Here is a 26,344-nt window from a genome sequence, read left to right on the forward strand (position 1 = left end):
GCTATCCTAATGGTGTGAGATGATATCTCCTGGTGGTTTCTGACTTGCATTTCTCTAATAATTAGTATCATTCAGTATCTTTTCAAATACTCATTGGCCATTTGTATGTCTTCTTTGGAGAAATATCTTTCCAGGCCTTGGTTGATCTTTAAATTGTTTTTGTTGTTGTTGAGTTGTAGGAGTTCTTGATGTATTCTGGATACTAATCCCTTATCAAACACATGATTTAATAATATTTTCTCTCATTCTGTACGCTGCTTTTTCAGTCTGCTGACCATTTGGTTTGATGCTCAGAAGTTTTAAAATTTGATTTATGCCCATTTGTTTATTTTTGCTTTTGCTGCCTGTACTTTTGGTGTCATGTCCAAAACATCACTGCCAAATCCATTGTCACCAAGTGTTCCCAGAATGTTTTCTTCTAGTTTGTAGGGGATGGGGGACTGCCTCTTCTGATACAGTCAGGAGGACATGGGAATCAGGTGGTCCCCTCTAGACCCTCTGATTTCAAGAAGATTTGCTGTCACCAAAATTCAGAACTCAGAAGGTGGTCCCCTCTGCACACATAGGCCTTCACCTTGGCAGGTAGGAAGGCATGGCTAACACTGGAATGTGGGTGCAGAAGAACCCATCAACTCCACAAAGAGTTTGCTAACCTGAATGACTGGTGACTGCCTTACTGCTGCTTTCTCATCTTGCTTGAGAGCATCTGATCTTGCAACCATGTTTTTCATCCAGAATGCTGACAGGGAGGAAAGCATGATACTTAGCTGTTAAGTTTCCACAGTACAGGAAGTTGCCCCATAGGGGGGCTGGAATGCATGATGAGTGTCAGGAGGTCAACACCATAAGTTAGATGACATCTCAGAAAGTGCCAGCACCCTGTTTTCTAGAGAGCAGAGCACTGTTCCAACAAGACCTTCACTGGAAGGTTGGTGAGGCCAGATGGTAGTGTAGGGTAGGACAATGGGTGTGGGCACAGACTCTGCAGCTGAACCAGGTCGGCATGGAAGCCCAGGCCCGCCACTCATGAGCTGTGTGATGTGGACAAACCACTCCACCTCTCTGGGTCTCCCTTGCCTCCAATGGTGGGAGGGAGGGCTGCTCAGAACCTGCCATGACCATTTGTTCTGGGAGACAAATCCCTCAAATCTCTGGTCCTCTATCTCTTCTTCTACAGACAAGGTCACCTCCCCTGCCCCATAAGTGGTATCTTATCTAGAGTATATAGACATGGTGTCTAAGCCCAAAAGAGAGGACAAAAGGAAAGGGGTATTAGCTTTTGTTTTCTGTGCCTTGCTTCATCCTGTAGATGTTTTGTGGTGACTTCATTGTCAGATAGTTGGATCTCCAGGCTCCCCAAATGAGAGATTTTTGCAATTCTATTCCCGTATTAAAATCTGGAGCCATTTATTTGCCTTATTTCCTCTATTTTTCCAAGTGAAGTCCACTTGCTCTTTTTCTTACTACCATCTCTCCATGTTCCCTAACTTCCAGGGTCGACCTGAAGCCTAGACCTTCAGAGTCCCTTCATTCCCTCTGTTTTGCACCCCATCCTTGTTCCCTCCCACCTTTCTTTGTTGCCTCAATCTCCCTCCTGCAGAACCTCAACCTCAGGAAAGACACCCTTAAAGGAAGCAAAGAATACCCCCTTACTGGGCCATCCCTCCCCACAAACTTCATAGGACCTCCTTCTATTTGACCTCCCACCCTGACACCCTTTCAGAGCTGGGCCAACAGCAACGGCTGCCACTGCTTCCATGGAACCTAGACGCTCACAGGGTTCAGGCCTATGTTCCTGCTGCAGGAGCTTCCAGTGGATCCCAAATCTTGTCTAGATTCACCCAGCCCTCCACAGAGGGGTTTATTTGGAATAACTACAAAACTGTTAGTTTTTCGGGCAGCTGTAAAATAGAGAAACTCTATACATTGGTAGGAACCCGCAGCTGGTTGGCTTGGATCGCTTTCTAGTAGAGAGGACACTAAGAATAGAGAAAAGAGAATGAGCTTTGGAGGCAGAGGATTTGGGGTTCAACCATCAGCTCCTTCCCTTCCTGCACATGTGACACATTGTATTTCAGTTGACTCCTCTGCAAAACAGGGGCACAAAGAACTACCCTAGTTGTTAAAATTAGATAAGAGAGTATGTGTCAGTTCCTCAGCCTTAACATTATTGGCATTGGATCCAGATAATTCTTTCTTGTGGGGGATGCTGTAGGCATTGTAGGATATTTAGAGTGATGCCTACTCTGAATGCTTGTGGCACCCCCAGCCTGAGTCATGACTATTAGAAATGTCTCCAGATATTGCCCAATGTCCCAAGGGGGCAAGTCACCCCAACTGAGAAGCACTGGTATATATTAGCATACCTGATAAACAGACTCATCACTATTACAGAATATATATGACAAACTCATTTATAAATTCGTTTAATGGAAAGATAGAAAGCTGTGAGCAGATTTGGAAATGAAAATCAAAACTATCAGGCAAATGCTCTCTCCTCTCTCCTCTGACCCCGACTCAGAACCCCCATCAGAGACCAGATATGCTCAGCTAGAGTCCTGCCCTAATCATCTAGGCCCACCCCCAGCACTCCCCTCCACTGCCTGGATAATACTTGCTGTTTGGGCTCCACCCTTGTGAAGTTGGATGCATTAATACCAGCAAACTATTTCTTAATCTCCTAAGCCTCGGCTTTGAATCCTTAAAAAGGAAAGAAAGAAACAGCACAAATCTCTTAATTAGGACGCCCAATCACTTCGATAAATATTTACCCGGTTCCAGCATGAGGCATGGAAACCCTGCGCCATTAGTCAATAGAGGTCAGCAAAGTGCACCTTGGGGACAGCAGCTTGCAATTCGCTTGGCTTTTGGAGGACGTGTGGGGAGGATGTTTCCAGTCTTTGCCTCTGCTAAAGACAGGTGAACAAACACATTCTCTGCCCACTCTGCACACCTGCCCCCCCCACAAAGTCCCAGGTGGACACGAGTGCCTCATTGTAAATCGCCACCTGGCAGTCTGGCTGCCTTAGGTTTCTGGAGAGAAGGCAGTGGTATCCTTTGCCTGTTGGGCCACCAAGCGAATCGGACTTCCCCGGTGTTCTCTGAAGTACCCTAGCAGGGCACCTTTGCTCTTATCTGGAAGTCTCCTCTTGCCCCTTCTCTCTGATGTATCAGGGGTCACACTCCACAGGCTGCTTCCCTATCACCCTCCCTTCTACTCCATTCTTACTTCCCTACCTGGACTCTCATTTAATACTGAGAGGCTACAAACAGCCTAGAATTGAAGCAGTCTAGGCTTATGTATGTCCCAAAGGCAAGGCCTTCCCTAGATTTTGGTACTTCCAAAGAAATCTTGCCGAGAGTAGGCTTTCGGTAAACTTTTGCCAGGTAAGCAATCAGGTGCCATTATTTTCATTTTACAGGTGTGGAAACTGAGACCCCCAAGAGTTTTGAGGTCTCTACTGTACAGGAAGTTTGCCCAAGATCTGACAGATCTTCAGGTTTCCTGGTTCTGAGCAAGTGCTGCCACACAGGAGATTCATTCTGCTGGTGAGTAGATGCATTCTCTCCTGACTTTATTATCCTTCAGGGACATCCTTCATTGGAGCCTGAGATGAGAGAGGGGATGAGGACAAGGGTCACAGAGAAGCAAGTTCTCAGCTTCCTTTCTCAGGGAGCAGATGACACCTTGTCAGGAAATGAAACAAAGAAAGGACCCAGGAAGGGAGACTACCCTGGGAGGCTGAGAGGCAAAGGAAGAATTTTGTTAGAAGCCTTTGCTCATTCTGCTTCTCTCTCTTTACCCACTGGGATATGTTAATATTTGCCAAGGGCTTAGAATAGCATGAGATGTCTGTCCATCCTGCTGGTCTGAGCTCAAGCTTCACCTTCTCAGGAAGTCCTTTGAGAACCCCTTCTTATACACTGTTCCCCCTCTGAACAAAATTAAACTCCCCCCTCTCTCTCTCTTTCTTTCTTTCTTTTTATTGGGGATTGAACCCAGGGCCCTGCACATGCTAGGCAAGTGCTCTACCACCTGAGCTACACTCTCAGCCCAAGATTATACTTTTGTACACTTGTGTGGCTCATCTCGAAATCCTGTGAGCTCCACTGTGGTGGCAGTCATGTCTCTCCCTACCTCTGTCTATCCCTACATCCCTCTGGGGTTAACTTTGAATTGCCCCCACATTCTTTCCTTCCCTTCTCCCCACACCCCAGGGGTCCATGGGCAATAGGGATAACCAAGGTCATTTGAGGACCATGGTATAGAATGGAAAATCTGGAGAAGGAAGGAAGGCCCTAGGATGCCCAGAGGGCCTTCCTGAGAACTCCAAGGGAGCTGGGAATCCCTACCAGGGCTTGGCTATATGGATATAGAATACGGTGGGAGCATCTGCCTGACTTACCCTCCACTAGGACTGGCATTCTGAGCCTTCCTCGCCTCTACCGGCAGAAAACCTTCAAGAAGTTGAATCCCTGAGCTGGTACTACATCATCATCATGGCCACCGTAGCTAACTGTTATTGATCACTTAATGTGCCAGCTCTGTACTAAGTACATCACATGCATTATCTCCATCGATCCTCAACAATCCTCTGAGGTCGACAGGATTGTTATCTCCACTTTACAGATGAGGAAATGGAGGCTTAGCAAGATTAAATAGGTCCCCCAATGGGCTGGGGATGTGGCTCAAGCGGTAGCGCGCTCGCCTGGCATGTGTGCGGCCCGGGTTCGATCCTCAGCACCACATACCAACAAAGATGTTGTGTCCGCCGAGAACTAAAAAATAAATATGAAAAATTCTCTCTCTCTCTCTCCCCCTCCTCTCTCACTCTCTCTTTAAAAAAAAAAAAAAAATAAATAGGTCCCCCAAGGTCACACAGAAGAGGAGTTGGGAGGCTCTGGGAAGTCCCTCCAACTTCATGAGGCTCCTTTCCCTGAAATGAGATGACTGCAGGATGCATTCTCTAGAAGCTGCCTTAGGGACTTCTGGGGGCCCTTCAGATTCTTACGGCCCATCCTGTAGTTCCCGTCACAGTCCTGGAAAGCCAACCTTGTAGAGGCAGCAAGGGATGCTTAGTTAAGGACTCTGGAGCTGAATTGCTTGGTTCAAGTACCTCAGTCACTGAAGTAACCTTGGGCAAGTTATTGTACCACTGTATCAATTTCTCATCTGTAAAATGGGAGTGATATTAATGGCAACCACTTCATTCTTTGTGTGAGGATTAAATATGTTAATATTTGCCAAGGGCTTAGAATAGCATCTGGTACAGAGTAAGCACTATGTAAGTTTGTCAAATAAATACCAATTCCCCTTCCTCTTGCTCTCTGGTGAGGTGCTGGCTTGTGGAGAAAGGTCTGAGAGGATTGGTGGATGGAGGGGTGGAGAATTACCCTCGTGAGGAAGATAAAGTCTAAGAATCGGAGGAACCTAAAAGAATCAACTTGAGGGGAGTGGTGAGGAAGATTTCTTTCCCCTTTGGGCAGTTCCAGGAAGAGCCTTCCAAAAAATCAAAGCTTGTGGAGGCTCTAGGAGAAGGGATGACAGAGAGAGGTTTATAACCCCACCCAAAGCACTGTGATCAGTTCCTCAAATAGGAGGCCACAGCCTGGTGGCTGGCCAGAACCAGGTCCTCTAATTCCTGAGAAAAGGGTGGAAACATATATTAACACTTATCTGAAGTATTTGACACTTATTTTTAAAGGACCAGAGGAGCAGCTCTTGGGGCTGGAAGAACCTGCCCATTAATCATCCTGCACCCAAAATGAGGGTCTAGGGAACCTCCACTGTAGATCCAGGCCGGGCTTTCTTTCTCACTCGGTGACTTTTTTTTTTTTTAAATGTGCCAGGAATTCCTCTCCCACGTGGGGTGGACTCCGAGGTACTCAATTAAGCAGCCAATGAAAAGTCAGCTCTCCGGTAGCAAATGACCCTGACACTTCTTGTAACATAAACAGTTGAAACGTTTCCAATTAGAACTGGAGACAGAGACGTTTGAACTCTTTCTCTCCACTCCCCCCTTTCTTTAAAATAATTGTCAAGCACTTTGGACAGGGTGTTGTATACATGTTTTTTATTTTCTTTTCTCTTTCTCAAGCAAAAAAGAAGTATATTTTTCTCCTTGTTTTTCCTAATTTGTGGGGTGGCATGAGAGTGGGGGGCAGAGCAGTGGGGAGCTTAAAGGGGTGTTGGCCTGGTTAATTAGCTCTCTGCCCCCTTCCTGCTCTGGGTTCAGGCTATGGGGCAGAGTAAGGAGCGATGCTAGTGCAGAGCAAGGGAGATCCACAGGCGGGAGCGCTGCCCCCACCCTCAGACCCTCAGAAAGGGCTGGGAATGAATGAAGGAAGAAGGACATAAGGAAGGAGGAATGAATTTCCTTCTGCAAATGCTCGCACAAGGGCCAGCTGCCCTGGATTCTAATTCTGACCCTCTGCCCAGTCTAGAACAAATTACTAAGATTTCTCGCCTCTGTTTTCTACTCTGTAAAGTGGGCCACCAGCCAGGCCTCTTAGGAAGTGGGGTGAGGATGCACACGGTGGTGTCTGGGAAGCTGTGGCTTGCCTTGTAACTATTAAGCGATCAAGAATTATTCTTCCTTACTGCCTGGCACGCTTTGGCGGTCCGGTTCTGCGGTAGAGACGGAGCTCTGCAAAACCTCGTCTATCAGGCCGGGTGACTGACTCCTCTAGTGTGCCATGACCGGCGCCCAGACTTACAGGTGAACTCGACCTGGGTTTGTCTGCCTTGCAGGAGCTCTCTAGCTCGCGGGGTTTCCCGGAGAGCCGCCAGAGAAACATACGGACCTGACACTGAGCTGCTGTGCTTTTCTGTACATAGTCCGCATAGACCCGACCTGGGGGGCCAGTGGCTCCCTTGGCCGCCAGCGGGCAGGCGCCGTCGGAGCCAGTCCGGAGGGAGACCCAGAGAAGGAGACCAGGCGAGGCGCCGCTTCCCGGGCATCTTGAAGGCATTGTGTTTAATAAATCTGGGCAAGACGTACACTCGCTCTCTCCCCCCTCTCTTCTCGGCTCCCAAATCGAGACCTGCTGTAGGACCCTCAGTTTACAGGGTCTTAAAACCCCCTCCACTTTGATTAGCAGCTTCAAAGAGCTCTCTTTAAAGTTGCCCTTCTCCCCACCCCCACCTTTCTTCCTACTTTACAGGACACCCTTCCCCCATCACTCCTAGACAGAAAGAGGAGGACAACAGCAAAACACTAAATGCAAGTTTAAAGGGGCGGGAGTGGGGGTGGGGTGAGTCGTCAGGCTTCGTTCGGAACGTGGCCTTAGAAATTACCTATTTCAGTCGTGCGCAAGAGTTAGAACACCATGGAGTTTGGGATTTCTTTTTCTTTCTTTCTCTCCCTCTCTTATTATTATTATTTTTGGTTCTTCTTTTTCTTTCTTTTTTTTTTCGGGTTTGTGTGTGTGTTTTTACCTTTTATTATTTAAATTGATACGTTTCATTACTAGGGAGAAAAATAAAATATTCCTTTGATACACAAAATCAAATTGATATTTAGCCTCTGCTTACTTTTTTATGCATGGCTCCTTTATACCACATGGTAGTGACAGATTGTTTGAGCTGGAAGGAAAAGCCATTCAAAGCTAATTAAGCAGCCATTCCAAGCACTATTTGCAAGCGGGAGGCTCAGAAGCCTCGGCATTTGTCAGCGCTCCCCCACCCCGCGTGGTTTTGACTGACAGCTCTGGTCACGGATTGACAGCTCCTGGAAGCTCCACCAATCAGTAACCTGAAGCTCCTTTCGCTATCTGTGATTGGTTGTTAAGGCTTGCTCGGGGCGTGGTTGGCGTTCCCCACGTGGGGGCCAGAGAAAAGATGGGCGGGGCGAGGAGGGAGCGGGTGCGCCCACCCGTGACGTAAGGGGGAGGGCAGAGACGGGGGAGGGGAAAAGGAAGCTCCAAAGAGGAGCCATTTTGTGTCTAATGAATGCTGTGGCCAGATGCTCGCATCTGTCGAGCCGGGTTTCTTCTAACTCCCCCCTTTTCGGTGCGTGCTGCACACGATTTATGTTTTTATTTAGGAGAATAAATAAATGAAGAGAGACTCGCGGTTCGGGGCAGGCGGCCGAAGCGGGCACGGGGAGACTCAATTCTGAGGCCGGCGTTCACGTGTAACTCCCTGCGCACCGGCCTCAGAGGGCCGGCTTGCTCTCAGCTCCTCATTAAGATGCAAAAGCGAACCTTCGGCTCTTAATGAGGGGAAAATATAGATACGGGGGCGCGCGGCCGGTTTGCGCGCGGCCGCCGCCGCCCCAGGGTGCGTTCTAGCTTGCGGAGAGGCCGGGGGACCTGCCTGGGCCGCCCACCCGGCAGTGCTGTCTCCGAGGGCCGCTAGCCTGAGGCTGGTCTACCCTGACGTAACCCCGAGCACGGGAGACGAGGCTATCTGTTGGCGGACAAACTGGCCCAAGAGTCGAGCGGCCTTTGGGACTGCTCAGGGAGTCTGCGAGGAGCCGTGCAGGGGTGCTCCAGGCGTGCGCGGGAGGCTGGGGAGCGGCTGCGCCCCCAGGGGCGTCGAGGCTCGCGCCCCAGACACCACAGGCTCTCACATAGACTGTCCTCCACAAGCTGCTGCCAACGCTGAGATAATACGGCGACTAGGCCGAGTAAAGCGGGTGGGGACTCTCGGGTTGCGGCCGGGAGAGCCCTGACCCTATTCCCAGCTCCACTCCTTTGGGCCTGGAGCGAAGCGGGGACCCCTCCCGGGAAGCCTGCGGCCAGGACGTAGCTGTCCCCACTGGGAAGGAACCCCGAGTGGGGTCAGCCGCGAACAGAGCCTGTTGTCCGCGGGCTGCTGGGCCCTTCCATCTGCGCTACCCGCCAAGCCAGAGTTCCTCAGACTTCTCTCAGGCAGCCGACGCTCATCAGAGGCGCTGTTTATTTGGCTTTCTGAAAAGAAGGGCGAACGAACAAAGAAGGGAAGCTGGGGGCTAATGGGCAGCGGTAGGAAGGGAGAAAGAGAGGGACAGCCTCAGTTCCGAGCAAAATTTTAAAGATCGAAGGCAACTTTGGGAGCCACCATTTTATCCGTCCTAAATCTTGTGAAGTGAAAACATTAAAGTGACAAAGTGATTCTGTTTGTTTTATAGTATCTAATTGGGCTGCTTTGCAGACCTAATGAGATTAGAGGGAGGAATCGTTCTCACCACTGCAGAATAAACCGATACATTACTACTAGCCACAGGTTTTGAAGATCGTACAGCTTGTCTTTTTTTTTTCTTTTGTTGTTATTCTTGTCTTCTCTTTCCCCCTCCTGCTAAATAATTATTTGCTAGTAGATCGTGGGAAAAAAAGAGGAGGAAAAAACTAGCAGCCCAGGACTATAATGTATATCTATTTATTATATGTCTTTTGGTTAATTCCTGATCTGAGGAGCGCTGTTTTTCACTCCCATGCGAAAGTCACCAGCGGGTAGGGCCTGATTGCTACTTTTCATGCATAGTTTTAGACACAAGAGGGCATTGTGACGTCGCGCCCGGCGGCGCCCAGTCGCAGGCCGAGCCCAGCAGCCCCACGTGGGGACTCCGCGCTCCCATTGGCCAGTGCCGGGCGAAGCTGCCACATTATTTTGTTACTTTTCAGTCCCTATTTGGAACTGCTCTCGCGGCAGTTCAGACCTCGTGCGCGTCCCCCTCGCCTGTCTGTGTGTGGTATCCGCAGGTCCGAGGCACTTTTTTTGGTGTGTGTGTATGTGTGTGTGTTGAGTGTTTGTGTTCGAGGGGTTTCTCGGGGCTCGGAGAGAGCCGGGCCGAAGGGAAGGAAGGAAGCCGCAGAGCTCCCTGTCTCAGGCTGCGTCTCTCCTCCAGCGCTCTCCTGCCTGCGCGCTGTGAGGCGGCAGCGGCGGTGGCGCCGAGCGCTCCTCGCTGGGTTCGCACAGCTCAAGTTGGGAGCAGCGAGGACCCCTTTGCTGAGGTTTTCCGTGCCCGCTGGGATAAGATGCCAGGGCGGTTGATTTGCACCTACTGAACCCGGAGTTCCTCCCCGGCCCTGGGAAGGGTTGGCGGCGGCGGCGGCGGCGGCAGTAGCAGACGGAACAGCAGGCTCTCCTCTCCGAGGGGGGGCGTCGAAGCGCCCGCGCCGGGCTCCAGCCCTCACCCTCCCGCGCTCCTGCGGCCCCGAGCAGCCACCTTCAGTGCCTGCCTTCTTCCTCTTCTCGTCGCGAGTCCCCGACCCGGCTGCCTCTAGGATCAGACCGGCTCGCCCCGGATGCTTGGGGTTGCCCCGCGCACCCCGCTCCAGGTTCTACGCGCTGAGTAATCCAAAGGGGACCCGCGCTCGCCCCGGGAAGAGCCCCCGGCCCTGGGACCCAGCTCTGGACCCGCCGGGGAGCCGACGATGTCCACGCAGCCCCAGGCGTTGACACTGTCCACGCAGCCAGGGGAAGGCGGCCGGCTGCAGCCCGCCGAGCCCTAGGAGCACAAAGCCCGCTCCCGCCGCCCGGCCTCGGCGCCCGCCGACGACTTTGCCGCCTGCTCCGCAGCTCTTTGTCTCCACTTGGGGCGGGCGCCCGACTCTGGGATTTCGCTGTGATAGCGGGCTGGGGGGGCCGGGGGCGAGTTCTCGGTTCCCCGGCCGCCCCCCGCTCGGGCTCGGCTCCCCCCTCCCCCGCACCTCTCCGGCCCGGGCTCTCGGCGCTTCCACGCTCTCGGAATCACGACCCCTCCCTGCCATGTATCCGCAAGGCAGACATCCGGTGAGTAATTGCAACTCGGTTTATTTAAGCATCTATCATGGCAGGGTAAACGAGGCAGTTTATCTGGCACCTCCATTTTGCATGTTGCTACCTATGATGTGTGTGTGTGTGTGTGTGTGTGTGTGTGTTCTCACACAAAGGGGCTGAGGTGGGGGTACGCTGTTGAGAGAAGGGTAATTCCGCCGGAGTGGAGTGGGGGCCGTGGACCTTCGGGGGGGGGGGAGCTGTTAACGCTGCCCCCGCCCCCTCTCCTAAGTCTCCCAACTCGCCCGGCGTGTCTCCCCGCCCCCGCCTACTTGGGAATGGGGGCCTTTAGTAGAAAGGATGGGAGCCCGCGACGGATAGGGAGCGATCGGGGCACCCCCGCCCCTGCCCCGTCGGGGAGCTGAGAAACTTGCTGGGAAGGTTCTGGGCGGTGAGGGTGGCCTCTCCCGTGGGTCTCGGCGGGGAGGGGCCGGGACGCCGCGGAGGGCCAGGCGGCTTGGAGCCCCTCTGAAGCCCGCGTCCCTCCCCTGTCTTGTCCTTGCGGGCTCCAGGCTCCCCATCAGCCCGGGCAGCCGGGATTTAAATTCACGGTGGCTGAGTCTTGTGACAGGATCAAAGACGAATTCCAGTTCCTGCAAGCTCAATACCACAGGTAAGGCTGGTGGGGGCGGCCCCGGGGCTGGCGGGGAGGGGGCGGCTCCTGCCACCCCCAGCGGGGACCGTGGGGCTGCCGACCCGGGGCGACAGGGCCTCCGCCTTTTGTTTCCCCTTTCGCAGCGCGCCGCCTTAACCCTTCGCTGCCCGCAGCTGCCCGGCTCTAGGTGCCGCTCCCGCATGAGGGTCGGGGTCACCTGCCGGTTTGCTCGGCTTTCTGGGGTCGCAAGCCTGCGTCAGGGGCCGCACCCCGGCGGCCAGGATAAGTCCGCTCGCCCGGCCGTGGGAAGTTTCGAGTAGTTTCGGTCCCGGTTCCCGGTGGCAGGGACCCAGCCCCCGCCCCGCCCCAGGCTGGCGGGGTAATGGGGTACCCCCTGGGTATCAGGGAAGTGGAGAAGTGTCTCTCGGAGGCCCTTGGGTTGGGTCCGGGAGGAGGTCGTGCAGGTGCCAGGCCTGAGCGGTTCCTCCTGCCCTCGCAGCCTCAAAGTGGAGTACGACAAGCTGGCGAACGAGAAGACGGAGATGCAGCGCCATTATGTGATGGTGAGAGGCGGCCCGGGGAGGGGAGCAGAGGGCAGGTCGCAGACCCTGTCGGGTCGCAGCTGGGATCTGCGGAGGCAGGAACCTAGTCCCCCACCGCGGCCCAGCCGCAGGGTAGCCGGGAGAGTCATGTAATCTGAATGTGCCCTCCACCCCTTCACCAGCTTCCCTTAGCCAGGCCACTTGGAGGAGGGTAGTGAAAGGAGAGGCAGAGAGAGGAAACCCAGATTCCAGACTGGAGACCTCTGCACTACCTTTGTGTGCCTTTGATTTGTGTTTTAAAGGTTTCTCAGAGGGCCGGTGGCCCTGTCTTGGCTAGTGAGGTAGGATTGGATCATTCCGCGTCAGGATTGGGTAAAAATCCCTCTTGGAGACCTCCTGGGGATGTTTGGAAACTTTTCTACTTTGCAGCCTTGGGATCCAGCCAGAGTGGGACAGAAGCACCCTCCCTCCTCAGGGTTTTCTGAGAAGTAGAAGAGCCTTTTAAATCTCTCTGCCTTCACGTCCCTCCTCAGTAAAGAGTCTTGTCTGCTGTGGGATCATAGATAGACATCTCCCCCTTTACCCAGTGTCTGTTCCAGCAAGTTTACATCTTCTGTTTGTCAGAGGGTATGGGAGGCCCTAAAGCATACTCCCTGTGCCTCTTTCCACATAAGAGGCTTTCTACACAGTGCTAAATAACTCTCAGAGGACAAGGGGGGCCCAGTGTACACACCATTCCCTGTTGAGCCCGCACCTTGTATAAACAGGATATATGGCACATGTGGTGCTTGTGGGAGGGAGGGCCTGGCTTTTCTTACTACTGTGTATGTAATGTTCTGTTGAGATGAGAAGAACACTCGCCCACTCGCCTGATGCCAGCGCTTAAACCTCAACATGGGCTGGCTTTGGTGTTTGTTTTAAACTTCCATAACTCATGGATCATAAAGTATGGTTTTGCCAAAACCTTCTCAGGAAAAAAAAATGATGTTGAAACATGAACAGATTTCTGTGTTGTCTTTTAATGGCAGTTCTCTTTACTTTTAGTACTATGAGATGTCCTATGGCTTGAACATTGAAATGCACAAACAGGTAAGTGCTTTTCTCTTTAAGAAATGAATTTGGTTTTTAAAAACATATGTGTGGACTTCTGTGACTCCCCTTGTTTGAAAATGAGCTGGTTCTTCTGTTCCTCTCACTTCTCCCAGAGTAAGTGGATCTAGTCCTTGAAATGCAGGTGTTGAGTCTTGGCAGATTTCTTGGACATGTTGAGCTTTTAGCATTGGAGCTTGTGAAATTAGTCCTGGTCTTGGATCTTGGTGGAGGATAAAGGACCAAAGAGAAAGTCATACCTACAGGATTTGCTTTACAGACTCCTGAGAACCTAGAGCTGGCTGACTGCTTTTATCTGTTTTAATGTAAAACCCTCCAGAGGAAATGCAGTAGGTTTTTTTTTTTTTTTCTCTTTTTCTGTGTTTTTTTTTTTCTTGCAAAAAATGTGATGTTCTGCCTTGATAAGATTAAACTTCAAGAGCCTTAAAAGCCAGACTGAGCTGTCAAAATTTAAGGGAATGAAGCCACTAACGGCTTAAAAACATAAAACCAAAATGAAATAGAGCTCTAATGCCTCACATTTAGAAGGCGACTTTTTCATCTGGATCTTAATTTGAAGGCAGCTGTGTTCCCATTTTACAGAGAAGGAAGCTGAAGCTGAGGATGAAGTAACTGGCCCGGGGCAGCCTGGCCAGGCCTTTTGAGATGGTTGGGGGTTGAGCTCAGCTTTGAAATCCTCAAGTCAAACCAGTTTAGCTAGTGTGGTGTCATTTGATGGATATGTAAACTACCCCCTATTGTCACTCTTCTAATAACAGTATACCTCAAACCTGGCAAATACAAACACCCTTTATCTCGGTGCATATCAGTAACTAGTCCCAGTGCTAGGCTGGCCGTGGGAGAGGCCTGTTTGTGTATTTGTGTTCGGAGGAGAGGAGAGGCTGTCTATAATTTGGCTTGGCGGACCGATTAGCGTTGACTTGGCAAGAATAAATGGCGCAGGCCCGGTTGTTCTTTTTAACAATTGGTGTTCTTGAAATCTCAGAAGGCTGTTGACTCATTCTAGCCTTTGGTGACCGTGACTTGAATGGATTTTCTGCTCTAAATTAACAGTCGTTTACAAGGTTTAAATTTTGCTCTTTAAAGCAGGCAGGACCTAGAGCAGGTGAGAAGGGTAAGTGACCCCCTCCCTGCTCCAGTGGCTTCCTGTAAAGTCTTTCCCTGTCCTGGAGGGAGCCCCAGTGTTGGGTGAAGAGCCAGGGGCCCGAGTTTACAGAGCAGTGTGGGAAGCCAGTTTGTGGCTTTCTGAGGGGTTAGTTCTCTAGGAAGGCACATGAAGGCTACCACGTTTTCACTTCTTGGTCCACAAAAATATAAACAGATCCTGATTTATATGTAAATAAGGTTTCCCTTGGGAGACTAGAGATAGATTCTGCCCCATTGGAGGTGGAACTGACTAGGTCTGACTGGTCCAGAAAAAAATGCATGTGGCGAAACTGGGGTCTCCCAGGTATTTCAAGGACCTTGGTGTGTTATACAGGGTGTCACTTCCTCCCTTTCTCCACCTTTCAACACACACACACACACACACACATTCATATTCTCTCTCTCTCTCTCTCTCTCTGCTTAGTATCTTGGGTATGTTTAAAGAGGTTTAAAGAGGGTAATTGCAACCAGGTTTAAATTTATAGCAGCAGTTATTCTAAGAGCTTCGTAATTAAGGTGTAATATGTCGTTGCATGTTGAGGTCTGCATGGGTGGTGTCCCCATATCTATGAGTGGATGCTTCTTTGGCACAAAGGAACCACCTTGGCTGGCAGAGCAAAGCTATTCTCCAAGTCCTGGGGACACTGTGAACCCAGAAGAGTTAAACATCTTAACGCATTTGGTGGTGGGGTTTGTATAAAGAGCAGCTGTGTGCATCTGGGATTTCTGGCCATTCCCCAAACAGGGTTCTTAGGGGGAGAATGCCTGAGGTTTGGCTACATTGTCTCCTTTAATCCTCTCAGCTGCCAGTGGTGGCTAAAGGGATTCTTTGCCCTTTTTATAGGTGGGGAAACCAAGGCCTCAGGGAGGCCAGAGGGCAGAGCTAGGACTCACATCAGAGACTCTGGATTCTCAGCTGGATGCTTTATCCCACTGGCCTCTCACCTTTGCCTTCTAGCCCATTCCCAGCATGAATGCTTGTGCCCTGAATGTGCTGTCTCTGCTGGCTGTGGCAGTCTCTTGAGTTGGGTGAAATCACCCTGTGGCGGTATAGAAACAAAGAGGCAAGGAGGTGAGGAAACTCTGGGCTTAGAAATGCAACCCTGACCTAATGGCGCTGGCCACTCCCTAGGTTTGCTAGGGCTCTGCAGAAGAAAACCCTGCCACTAATTGTAGTGTGGGTCTTGGGTGCATTTGGTGGATGGTGGTTAGGCCTGAGCAAACAAGTTTATCAGCTGACCTGTTTAGCGGTTGACTGGTGTTTTATCTGCACACACAATCAAGTGACTGGAGTGCTTGAATTATTCATGCAGTGTCCTGCCCTCTAGACTTGACTGTTCGTGTGATTACATCTGCCTGGAACAAACAGGCTGGATTCTTCATCTTTAAGCTCCAGGGTGGGGGGTGGGGACTGTCTGTACTTTTTTATATAATAGATGATCTACGGAGCTCACACCTTGGGGAAGTGTGGTGCTCCACAGTCTGCTTACACACACACACACACACACACACACACACACACACACATGCGTACACTCATACACACTCACTACACCATGTTTTTTTTTTTTTTAAGCTCTTCTTTGCTGGCTCTATGGGAAATGCCAATTAGCTGGGAACCTCGAGTTCTGCCAGATGGGCCCAAGTATTGACAGAGGGCAGCTGATGAGGTGCGTCCAGCCCATTTTTATTTTACTGAGAGGTTAAACTCACTGTGGCTGGCTCCTTCCCTGGCTGTTTCTCTTTCTCCCTCTCCAAGCTGTCAAATCCCAGAGAAGTAATAAATGGTTTCTCCTCCTACTCTTCTGCTTCCCTCCCTAATTATGGTAAAGCAAAGATTACAGAATCACAGGCCTGGCCTGGGGCTTCAAGAGGTCACCCACCTCCTCGGAACTCCTGCTTCCAGGCAGAATGTCAAGGGTGATTCAGCAAGACTAGGGAGGCGAGGATGACTGACCAGCTCATCAGTTTCCATCTTGTTCCTGCAGAGGCTTTCCAATATCAGCCCCAGATGACAAAGCCAGCTGACAAGCAGGGGCTCCATAGCAATTGTCATGCATTGACTTTGAGGCACTGAGGCTGTGGGAAGCTAGGTCAGTCTGGCCTTTTACCCTCTGTTGGTGAGCATGAATGTTTTGAAAGTGAACTTCAGTTATTTTTTATTTGGGGACAGTGTCATTGCCAATACTGTGTGGTCACCTTTTCTGTAAGCCAAATAACCCTGCCTTTTAAGTTTTCTTTTGGAGTCCTGTAACTGAAAGAGCCCTTTAGATTTTCATCCAAACCTTTCAAGTTCCACTAAGGAAACTGAGGCCCAGAGAGAAGAACTGGTGTATCCAGACTCCTACAGCCCGGTGTTCATGATAAGGCTGCCACTGTAGGCTTCCTTTCTAACCTCAGGTCTCTTTTTGTAAGACTCAAGAAAGGTGGCGTGCTCCTTTACTAGCTCCTAGCACTAGGTGTCTTCAATTAACTATTGCTTCTCTGCATCATCATTCAAAGAGGCTAAGGCCATAAACCCAGCTCCACCAAAGTTCAAATTACCTCATTTCTGGTTGTATAACTGTGTTAGCTGAGCCCTCTTTGTCTGCAGCCTTGTTCCAAGTTGCCAGCTATTTGCACAACTCCTGATTTGATGTGTACAGTAACAACACAGAGTGCATAACGAGCAATCCCAGAGGGAAGGTTCATAGGTGCTAAAAACCTATGAACTTTTTAGCTGACAGGAGTGGCCATAAATAGCGGCCATAAATGCAAGGCCAACGTGGTCCATAGAAAATCTCTCTCTGCCTGTCACCCGCTTCCTCTCTGAACCTTCTCACTTAAGTAATATGGTGCTTGGGCTGGAAGATTTCCAGGCAAACCGGCTTGAAGTTCTGTGACCATAGTCAAGGTGCAGTCACTGGGTACAAAGTACAAGAGTGCAAAGAACCTGCCAAGGAGTTGGGTCTACCTTGGTAGTCTACTTTGAGACCACCCTCAGGAATGAAAGGGTGTGTGCTTATACTAGGGTCGTGCCTATTTGTGTGGCATTTGGGTTGAGCTGCAAATTTTTTATTTTATTTTTTTTTGCCCGAGTGCTGGCAACCAGGGAGCCCCTCCACACCCTGGATTCTATCTGGCCTTTCCTGCCACTTCTCTCTTCCCTGGAATAGATTCCTCTCTCAGCACACAGGTTATGTCATCTTACTAACTGGGTTGCTGCCTGGCTTAGCAGGGTCTGCTGAGCCCAGAGTATCCTTCACTCTGTCCAGGGAACTATAGGGAGCTACAGGTCTGCTGAGCCCCCACCCTCAGGACTGCCGGCCACCCCACGCTTCCTTTCTCTGGCTGATAATAAAGCAGTACAGAATGGGAGTTTCTGTGCTTCTCTGGGTCTTTTTCTGCTTCTGTATTTGACAATGGAAATGAGCCTGGGAGATGGACAAGTGGTTCCTTATCCTTACTGTACCGGTCAAAGAAACTGAGCCTGGGTGGGGACCAGGCTTCTGATTCTACTTGTTCCACGACCAGGAGCCTTGGATGGCCCTGAGCTTTCCCCTCCACTCTTTGGACTCCTCCCTCCCTGGGTGCCTGAAGGAAGGTTCTCAAAGGAAGGGTCTGGTTTACAGAGGCCCATTCATTTCCATTTTGTTTTGTTGAAGGAGTGAGTCAGTCAAGGAATAAATTCGCTTTTCCTTTCTGCATAGGAGAATGCTTTTCTCTCATTGTTTGTACAGAATCCCGGGGATGCCAGGGACCAAAAGGTGATAAAGGCCTACTCCCAGCTGGCCTGTCCCTGTGCTCTGGCACACATGTGTCTTTCTCACATCTCCTTATCTCATTGTCAGAGCTGTGGAAGAAGCCCCTCTGCTAAGGTCACTGTGGCACTTAATATGTAATAGTTGCTCAGTGAACACGTTGGATAGTCTGAGGGTGGGGTTGTATTCTTTGAGCCCCGTGAGTTGGAAGTGGGGGTTTTCATTGTGGGCTGGCTGCTGCCTGTGCAGGCTTCTTTCTGTGGCTCTGCATCCAGTTTCTTCATCAGTGAAATGAGGGGGTTGGATTCATTCCCAAAACAGTTATTAGGGGCCTGGGATGTGCTGGGTGTGGGCTGGGGTTGGTGACACTGACGAATAAGACACCGTTCCCTCCGCTGGGGAGTCAGGCATCTAAATAAGTAATTGCAGTGCAGTGAGGTAAGTGCCAATGTGGCCCACAGTGACAGGCTCCGCTAGCTCTCACTGTTCCTGGGAAAGGGGACTTGGGTCAGAGGGGACTGCGCTGAAGTGCTGCTACTTGAGAGCCTTAAAGGGAGGGCAGGGGTTTATGGGGCAGCAGCCAGCAGCCTGGGCTCCCCCAGGGTGGCAACGGGGCTCCCCCAGGGTGGCAACGGCTCCTGGGAAGGCTTTGAGATAGTCAGGAAGCCGTAAGCCTCTGGAATGGTGTGGGGCGGGGACTGCACTTGGGAAGTGAGGCGAGGTGGTGACATTTTGCAGCAAAGTGATCTCCAAGGCCTCTCTGCCCTCACATTCGCCACTTACGACTCAGTGACTCCCTCTGTCCCCATATGGCTCTCCAGAGCTGGCCTGAGTCCATCTGCCGCAGGGTGGGGGTGGGGAAGACACCCTGGGCCATCATAGCCCCCCCTGCCTTTGCCTCCACCATAATGTGCTGGTTTGAACTTTATTCCCCAAAGTGGCCTTGCCTCCTTTCTCATATTGGTAATTCCGTAATGACTGGTTATGACCCGCCCCCTCCCCCATATTTAATTCTCATCAGCCTAGCTCTCCACTTTGCTATTAATGATAGCAGCCAGCAAAATAGCTTTCAACATGCCATTGACAGTCTGGTTTAAGAGCGCACTTGAAGTAGTGCTAGACAGCTGAAAGCACCCATAATTGTGTACCAGAGTGAGAACTGCGTGCTCAAGGGCCTTGTTTTTATATGCTTAAAGGGACAATATCTTGTTTTCAACAAATGCTCTCTGAGACACATCCAAGATGCTTGCTTGCTTTCTCCCTTTCCTCTCCTCTCCTGCCTTTTTCTTTTCTTTCTCTTGCCTTTCAGAGTAAATGTTCCCCTCAAGTTGGGGCGAAAAGAAACTTAGGGAAGGGTGAATGTCCTTTGAGTGTTTGGTGAGATTGTTGCTCTAGGGTCTGACTCAGACCACAAACCTCCCTTCAGCCTCTCCCCACTGAGGGACTCTGGGACCTTGGATTTCTCCAGGAGGAAAATGGGGGGGGGGGTTGTCTCAATTCTCATGGCACTGGTTTCAGATTTTTTCATTTGATTAAGAAAGTTGCACATTCAGCCGGAGGGTGGGGAATTGGGGCTGCCGAGCTTATCACTGAGTATCCAGGCAGACACCTGGGGACAGTCACCCTGTGTAAGAGTTGTGCCCGAATGCTAAACCCCTTTCTAATCAGGTTCCAGGGTGCTATTCAGTGTACAGAGCTCCTGGGCCCAAGAGTCCTGCTTGGAAAGCCTGAGTGAGGGTAGCACAGGTTGGGTGTGTTCTTAAGTGGGGGTTCACACCAGGGTTGGGGGTTGCCAGAGTTCTCATCTAGTCAACCCCAAAGCATTTACCCCTTCTCTTTGGCCCCCTTTATTGTTGGCAGCCCTTGTTCACTTGCCTTCTGTGAAGAGTAAGGAGATAGTCAAGGGCTCAGCTGTGGGAAGGCCCCAGGTGGGGCCTGAGAGGCCAGGGAGATGTGTCCAGATCTGGGGTTGGGCCTGTGGCTGGTGCCCTATTCCCTCCCAACGCCAGCTGCTTCTGCAGAAGGGGCAACATGGGTGGACTTGGCTTGAATGTCTGTGGAAGACCCTTCCTTCTGTTCACCGACTATGCGAGTGACAGGCAGGGTCCAGCGTTCTGGAGCAGCTGCTGCTGCTGCCGCCAGATAATCCCAGGAAAGGCCTTTATTGAGGACAGAGTGGTTGAGAAATTGATCTTCCAAATATTGAAGATTGTGGCAATATAGCACCTTCACTTTTCTGTAGCAAAGCAGATTAGACATTTGCATCAAAAATAACGAGCAGTTGTGTTGAAGACAACAGCCATTAGTACAAAAGCATCCCAATCCCTTAGAAGGCCTGGGGTGTGGAGATGACCTATATGCACTCCGGTCACTGGCAGGTCACTGTCAGGCACAGGTGTGGAAACAGGGCTGTGCATTCCCTGAGGGACAGACCTTTTGTGGTTTTTTTTGTTTTTTTTTTTTTTATTTTTTTAGTTCTCAGCGGACACAACATCTTTGTTGGTATGTGGTGCTGAGGATCGAACCCGGGCTGCACGCATGCCAGGCGAGCACGCTACCACTTGAGCCACATCCCCAGCCCCGGGATAGATCCTTTGTATTGACTGGCCCCTGAGCCCTTCATGACCCTTAGCCCATAGAGTGAGTGTGTGCATTTTGTGGGTATTCCGGGAGGAGGGCACTGTCACAGTTTAGGGTTCACTCCCTGAGCCTGTGGAGCATTATACGTTTTCTGGGAAGGACACAGGCTTCCTAAGGTTTCTGAGAGGCCTGCAGGCTGCAAAAATTGTGTTTGTGGAAAGGGTCCTTAAAGTGTCATGCCCCCCCTTTATTTTTAAATGTCTTTAATGAATCCAAAGGTTTTTTTTTTTTTGGTTTTTAACTTCTCATCTCACTCCATGAACAGTGTAAATGTAAAAGGGGAAGACGAGGGGGAGGGGGAGAGATGATACAGCAGAGATGGGGGCGCAAGAAATGAGGAAGAGACAGGTGAAACATGCCCAATTTGGATTATGAGGAGGAACTGAGCCGTGAATTTGTAAACTAGGCTTGTCCCGCCGTGGCTGTTTGTTTGGGCATGGAGTTCCAAGTGTTGTGGCCTTATCTCATTTGCCTTTTAAATCCTTGATAGCTATTGTTCATAGCTCTTCGACTGTTTTCTCATTTTTTAATTCTGAGTGAAAACTACACTAACCCAGTGGGAGAAAATCCCTTTCAGTTTGCTCTGGAAGGCGACGTCGGCCCCTCGAATGCAGACTCAGATGCAGCGAGCGTTCTTCTTGCTGGTCATGGAGCACGGGAATACCCAGGGCAACTCGGGACCCCCCTCCTAGCCCACTCTGAAGGCTTTGGGTTTGGAGTCTACTCCACCCTGCCAGCTGTGTGACTGAGAGGTTGGAGGAGGCCTTCTACCCACTCCCCTGGTGCCTCCCTAGGGACAGCCCTTAATGATCTTGCCTGACCTTGGGTCTGAGGCTGAGTGCGTCCATTGTACTAGCAGGGGCACTCCTGTGGGAGCAGAGGTACTTGGGAACAGCAGTGATTCCTGCTGGTCAAGTGGAGAGGAGGGCAGTTCCATGTGGACAAGGGGAAGGAGTGAGTCGTAACGTGGGTGGGAGTCAAGTGCAGAACTGTCCACCGTTCTGCCCTCTCCCTGGGCAGATCTAGGACCACAGGGGGCTCCAGAGGTATGGCAGATGATATCAAGTGGTCTGGGATGGCTCAGTGACCTGGGTCTACAGAGTAGAGATGAGAGCGTGAAATGGAGAAGGCAGGCCCTGCAGGACAGCCCCGTCAGCGGGTGCTTGGGTTCATCCCTAGACCCTCACTGCGGCTTCTGCAGAAGTGAGTCCTTCCTCTCATCTCCTTCTCCAGGGAGAAGGCCTAGGGAAAGGCGGGAACAACTGGGTGTCAGTACCGCCCCAGTCTGTACCCCTCAACTTTGGGCTCTCATGCTTCACCTTGGAGAATGGTGGCGCTCCGTGAAGCCGACCTGAAGTGGAGAAGCTGCAGTGTTTAGAGTCCCAGAGAAATGCCCTGCCACTTCCAGGGTCCTCCATGTCACCTGTATTTGGTGTGGCCCCAGCAGCCTAGCCTGCAGGGAGCTCACAGTGGGGGCTGTGGACTCCTTTCTCAGCCTTTTCGGGTTTTCTTTGTTCTTTCACGTGTTTCTTACCCTGCTTCTCAGGGGACCCCTCATGGCTGTTCCTCACTTTACTTAACCGGACTCTGTAACCCTGTGACGGCGAATGCCCGCTGGGCATTTCCCAGGCCTGCTAGGTGGTGGTAGTGGGTCCCTGATGAGACAGTTTTTACTGGCGTCTGTGCTGGTGGATCCAGGTTCGCCCTCAGGAGTCAGCTGGTGCTTGCAGGATGATCCTGAGATGGTAGGTGCAGAGCACCAGCAACTGTGACGTGGTTGGTCTGCAGTCAGACTATCCTAGGTCCAGACTTACTGCTGTGAGACTTTGGGCAACTACTTGACTTCTCTGAGCTTCAATTTGTGATGGGGACAATAATAATACCTACCTGCTAGAGTAGAGCTGTCCAGTAGAACTCTGTGCAGTGATAGAAATGTCATATCTCTGTGCAGTTTAGCCTGATCACCATCAACTGTGTATGGCTCTTGAGCACTTGAAATGTGGCCCTTGTGGCTGAGAAACTGTTTTGAATTTAATTGAAATGTGTCTAGCCGCATGTGACTGGTGGCTTTCACACTGGACAGTGCAGCTATGGAGAGTGCTGGGAAGATGCCACCAGACAGTGTGTATGACTACTCAGCACAGTACCTTGCACATAGATGGGTCTCAACAAGGTATCTTCAATAGTGGGACAGAGTCCCAATTGCCGGGGCCTCAAAGACATAGGACAGGGTCCTTGGTATTTTGTAAGACTTCCCAGAACCCAACCCATAATGTTACCTGGTCACTCCCCGTGCCAGTCCTGCAACCTCCCCTGCCCATCTCGAGCACTGTGAACACTGCCAGTCACAGAGGTCAGGTGACTTGCTCCTGAGCCCACAGTGGACCAGCAGGAGGGTCAGAACTGTTTTATTTGGGGACCAGTGCTCCTCATCCACAGGCATGTCAAGGTGTGGTCCTCACACATGCCACCTCAGGCCACCACCCGTGGGGGCCTTGATTCCAACACTGGCAAGGCCCCAGCAAAATCTTCAAGGATCCAGTCAAGCCTGGGCCTCTGCAGCATGCAGAGGGGGCTTCTCAGCCTGCTCCCCACTGTCTTCTGGGGCTGGCTGACTCTCTGTGGTGGGGCTGCTCTGTGTATTACAGGATATACAGCAGGGTCCCTGGCCTCTACCCACTAGTTGTCAGTAGCACTGCCTCTCTGACACCCAAAAAGTGCCACAGATCCCCAGGGGATGTGGCAGAATCACCACTCGTTGAGGACTCTTAAGGTAGAGGGAAGAATGCCGGCTCTAGAGCCAGGGGACTTGATTACCTCTGTGCTGCTGTTGTGAGTGAGGGCATTTCCTTGCCCTCTCTGGGCCTCTTGCTTCTTGTGTGAAATGAGAGGTTGAATGTGGAAGTCAATTTGAGATAGAACGGACGGTAGAAGATGAGTTTCTAAATAACTGATCTGGATTTTTTCAAAGCCTCTGAAATGCTACTGCGCTTGCCAATTCTTATTTGGGGAAAAAGGACTCTCTGACCCTTTTAATGGAAGGAGGGGATGGGCTCTTTGGTTGTGAACTTAGGCTGGGTGGGTTGAATGGGGCTCTGTCTCTGAGCACCGTCAAGTCTGCCCCCGCCACCACTTTATTTCCCCTTCATGCCACCCAAAGAGCCTCTGTCCTCAAAATGTCATAGTCCTAATTTCATTTGTAGCCCTGACCTGATGGGGAGACCCCCAAAATTTAATGAGCTGCCTCTGCAAGGGTAATGTGACTTTTACAGCCTGTTGAGGGGCAAAGGGAGATTTGCATAATGTTCCAAGGGGGATTAGGTGGCTGGGGGTTGCCATGGTAACCCCACAGGGATGAATTGAGAATTTTTCCTCCTGGCGGGTATGGGCCAATGGAGTTGGAGGAGGTGGGGGAGGGGCAGGGGTTATCTGAGGGGAGGGCTGGGGGAGGGGGAGGGGGTTCCTGGGATGAATGGGCAGTGTTGGGGGAAGGTGTAATCTGAAAAGGCTTTGCCTGTTCTGTCTATACAAGCAAGCTCTTTGAGAGCCATCCCTCCTAAGTGGGGGTGGGAGGCAAGCAGAGTTTAATGTGTTTGGGAACCAAGAAATTAAAGTGAACAAATATTTAAAGATTATTGGATCTTGTTAACAGGAAGCCTGGTGGATGGAAACTGAGAGTCAGAAATGAAAGTCTTAGAGACTCTTAGAGCTGGGAGGGACTCGGGCTGTCATTAGGCCCAGTTCCCTCCTGTGGAGTGGGGCCTGCCTCCACATCTCAACGAACACTCCCCAGGGCAGAGCCACGTGCACATGGTGTCTGATTCATATTTTGAGAGCACCCGTGATAATTCTGCACCCAATTCGGTTTCCTTCATGCCACAGAAACTGAGGCTCTAATGCTGGCATCCCGGGCAGGGAGCACCACCCTCCAGGCTGTGCTGCCCAGGCCTCCCGCTGGGGGCAGTGGGCTGCCTTCGTCCTCACCATTCCCAATTCCCTCGCACCCCAGACTTCTTGGAGGAAAAGGGAAGTGTACCCAAGGGCTGTGTCACAATCCGGAAATCCCAGCCCCCTTTCAGCTCACTGACCCTTGCAGGAGAAGGGTGGGTGTTTCCTTCCTCCTGTCATCTCACTGTGTTGGGAAGGGCACAGGGCTGGTGCACAGGGTGGCCATCCCTGGCTGTCTGGCCAGTGTCCTCTTCCCTCCCCCAGGAAGCCAATCGTCAGAGTCATGCTGAGGGCTAGGCCTTGCTTGTCCCAAGTCCTCCCCGAATAAAGAATTCTGTAGCCTTCCTCGGAAGGCATAAATATTTAATGACGTTGTAGTTATATATAATTTGATCAATATGTCAGTGCTAAGAGAGTCTTTAAAAAGGAGGCTTGCCTATCATCGAGTGATCTGTGGTGTAAGCCAGCCTCTCTAGGACAGGGCGTTGTCTCCTGAGGCTGCTGAATGCATCATTTATTTACCCCTTTCTTCCACCACAGAGGGCCAGGGCACGGATGGAAAGGGGCCTAGGAAGCCACCCCAGCTTTGATTGGAGGTCTCCACCTTCTCCCTCCCTGGATTTTCCTTCCGATGTTGATAAACATTCACTGCTTAGCCCAGGGAGAAACCGCCTGACAAGGAATGCCATCTTTTTAGTTAATAATTGAGGGGCTATCAATTTAGAATTGCCTGGTAAATGCAATGGGATATTTTAAGTTAAGATTGCCCAGACGCATTATTCTGGAATCTTCCAGTCTTTGACGGCTGGGTGATGGTGGCACCCAGCTGCTGGGAACATTAGGGCAGGAGCCACCTCCTGCGCAGTCCTCCCCTCAGTCCTTCCCCATGCCTCTTGACTTGAGTTCAGGATCAAGCAGGTTCACTGTGTTACCTCAGGACAGGACAGGACAGGCTGTCATGAGAGAAACAGGTAAAACTTCATTCACATTCAAGAACCTCAGGAGCTGATGGAGACCTCACCCCAGACACACAGGCTTCTAGAGGAGTGACCTGAGACCCAAAGACCAGGGCCAGTCTTTCCAAAGGTCATGGTTTCTACATGGCTTGAGTATAATTGAAGCTTCAGAATAGGCAGGTATCTGTTCCTCATCTCATCTTTCTGACACATGTCCACACCCATGCGACTGTGTTCTTTCCAAGGTACTGCCCTGATTCTTTGAGGAAGGAATCCTCATTTCAGAGATGTCACTGGAAATCTAATAGCATGGGACGGCCATTCCCTTGCCTAACAGACATGGGACAGATTTCCCACTAAAGGAAACTTCTAGAAGAACCCTTGCCTGGCTGTCTTAGGCTCACCAACCAGCTTTTCTTGTGAATCAGAGAATCTGGACAGGAGATGCTTAACACTTAAAAATGGCCATCCTGACCCTTGCCTGTGGCCTCTGACAACCCTGCACAGATCTGCTGTGAACAAACTGAAATGATCTATGCTATGAAGACAGAACCTGGGGACCTGGCCCCAACCCGCCCCCAACCCGCCCCCAGCCTCCTGCCCAACATCTGCCCACCTCTCCACGTGGCTTGGTTCCTCCCTGCTTGTCTTTTAAATGCCTGTGATGCTCTGTTTCACAGAGCTGTCTGGAAGAAGGGGTGTGATGAGAGTAGGTCAAAAGGGTGTGGCATTCTAAATCAGGACTCCTGGACTTAATACATTATCCAGTCAGACCTTCCATCCTTCCATTTTGGAGGCATTAAAGCTGGGAGGAGGGAAGTAATTTGCCAGAAAGCCACAGGGCAAGATAGAGGAAGGGCTTGGGGGAGAATTCAGGTCACTTCTGTGTGGCACTGGAGCAAGACCTGCTCTTTAAAGAGGCAGTT

At 51.1% G+C, this 26,344-nt stretch overlaps 1 protein-coding gene across 15 annotated transcripts in view; it reads left to right on the forward strand.

Moving 5' to 3' along the window:
• The first annotated feature begins 9,596 nt into the window (after positions 1 to 9,596).
• Tle3 (TLE family member 3, transcriptional corepressor) overlaps positions 9,597 to 26,344 on the forward strand; it is a 48,657-nt gene continuing 31,909 nt past the window's right edge. For 12 of the 15 annotated variants that reach the window (XM_078049364.1, XM_078049368.1, XM_078049366.1 and 9 more), the window contains exons 1-4: positions 9,597 to 10,717; positions 11,254 to 11,354; positions 11,836 to 11,899; positions 12,923 to 12,967. In XM_078049364.1, coding sequence (XP_077905490.1) covers positions 10,694 to 10,717; positions 11,254 to 11,354; positions 11,836 to 11,899; positions 12,923 to 12,967 — 234 coding nt within the window. In that variant the 5' untranslated portion in view covers positions 9,597 to 10,693. Of the gene's footprint in view, positions 10,718 to 11,253; positions 11,355 to 11,835; positions 11,900 to 12,922; positions 12,968 to 26,344 lie in introns of those variants that run through there. The other 3 variants (XM_078049373.1, XM_078049377.1, XM_078049379.1) reach the window with 2 other exon arrangements.

This window comes from Ictidomys tridecemlineatus, chromosome 5 (assembly GCF_052094955.1).
Source record: "Ictidomys tridecemlineatus isolate mIctTri1 chromosome 5, mIctTri1.hap1, whole genome shotgun sequence".
NCBI classification, from domain to species: Eukaryota; Metazoa; Chordata; class Mammalia; order Rodentia; family Sciuridae; genus Ictidomys; species Ictidomys tridecemlineatus.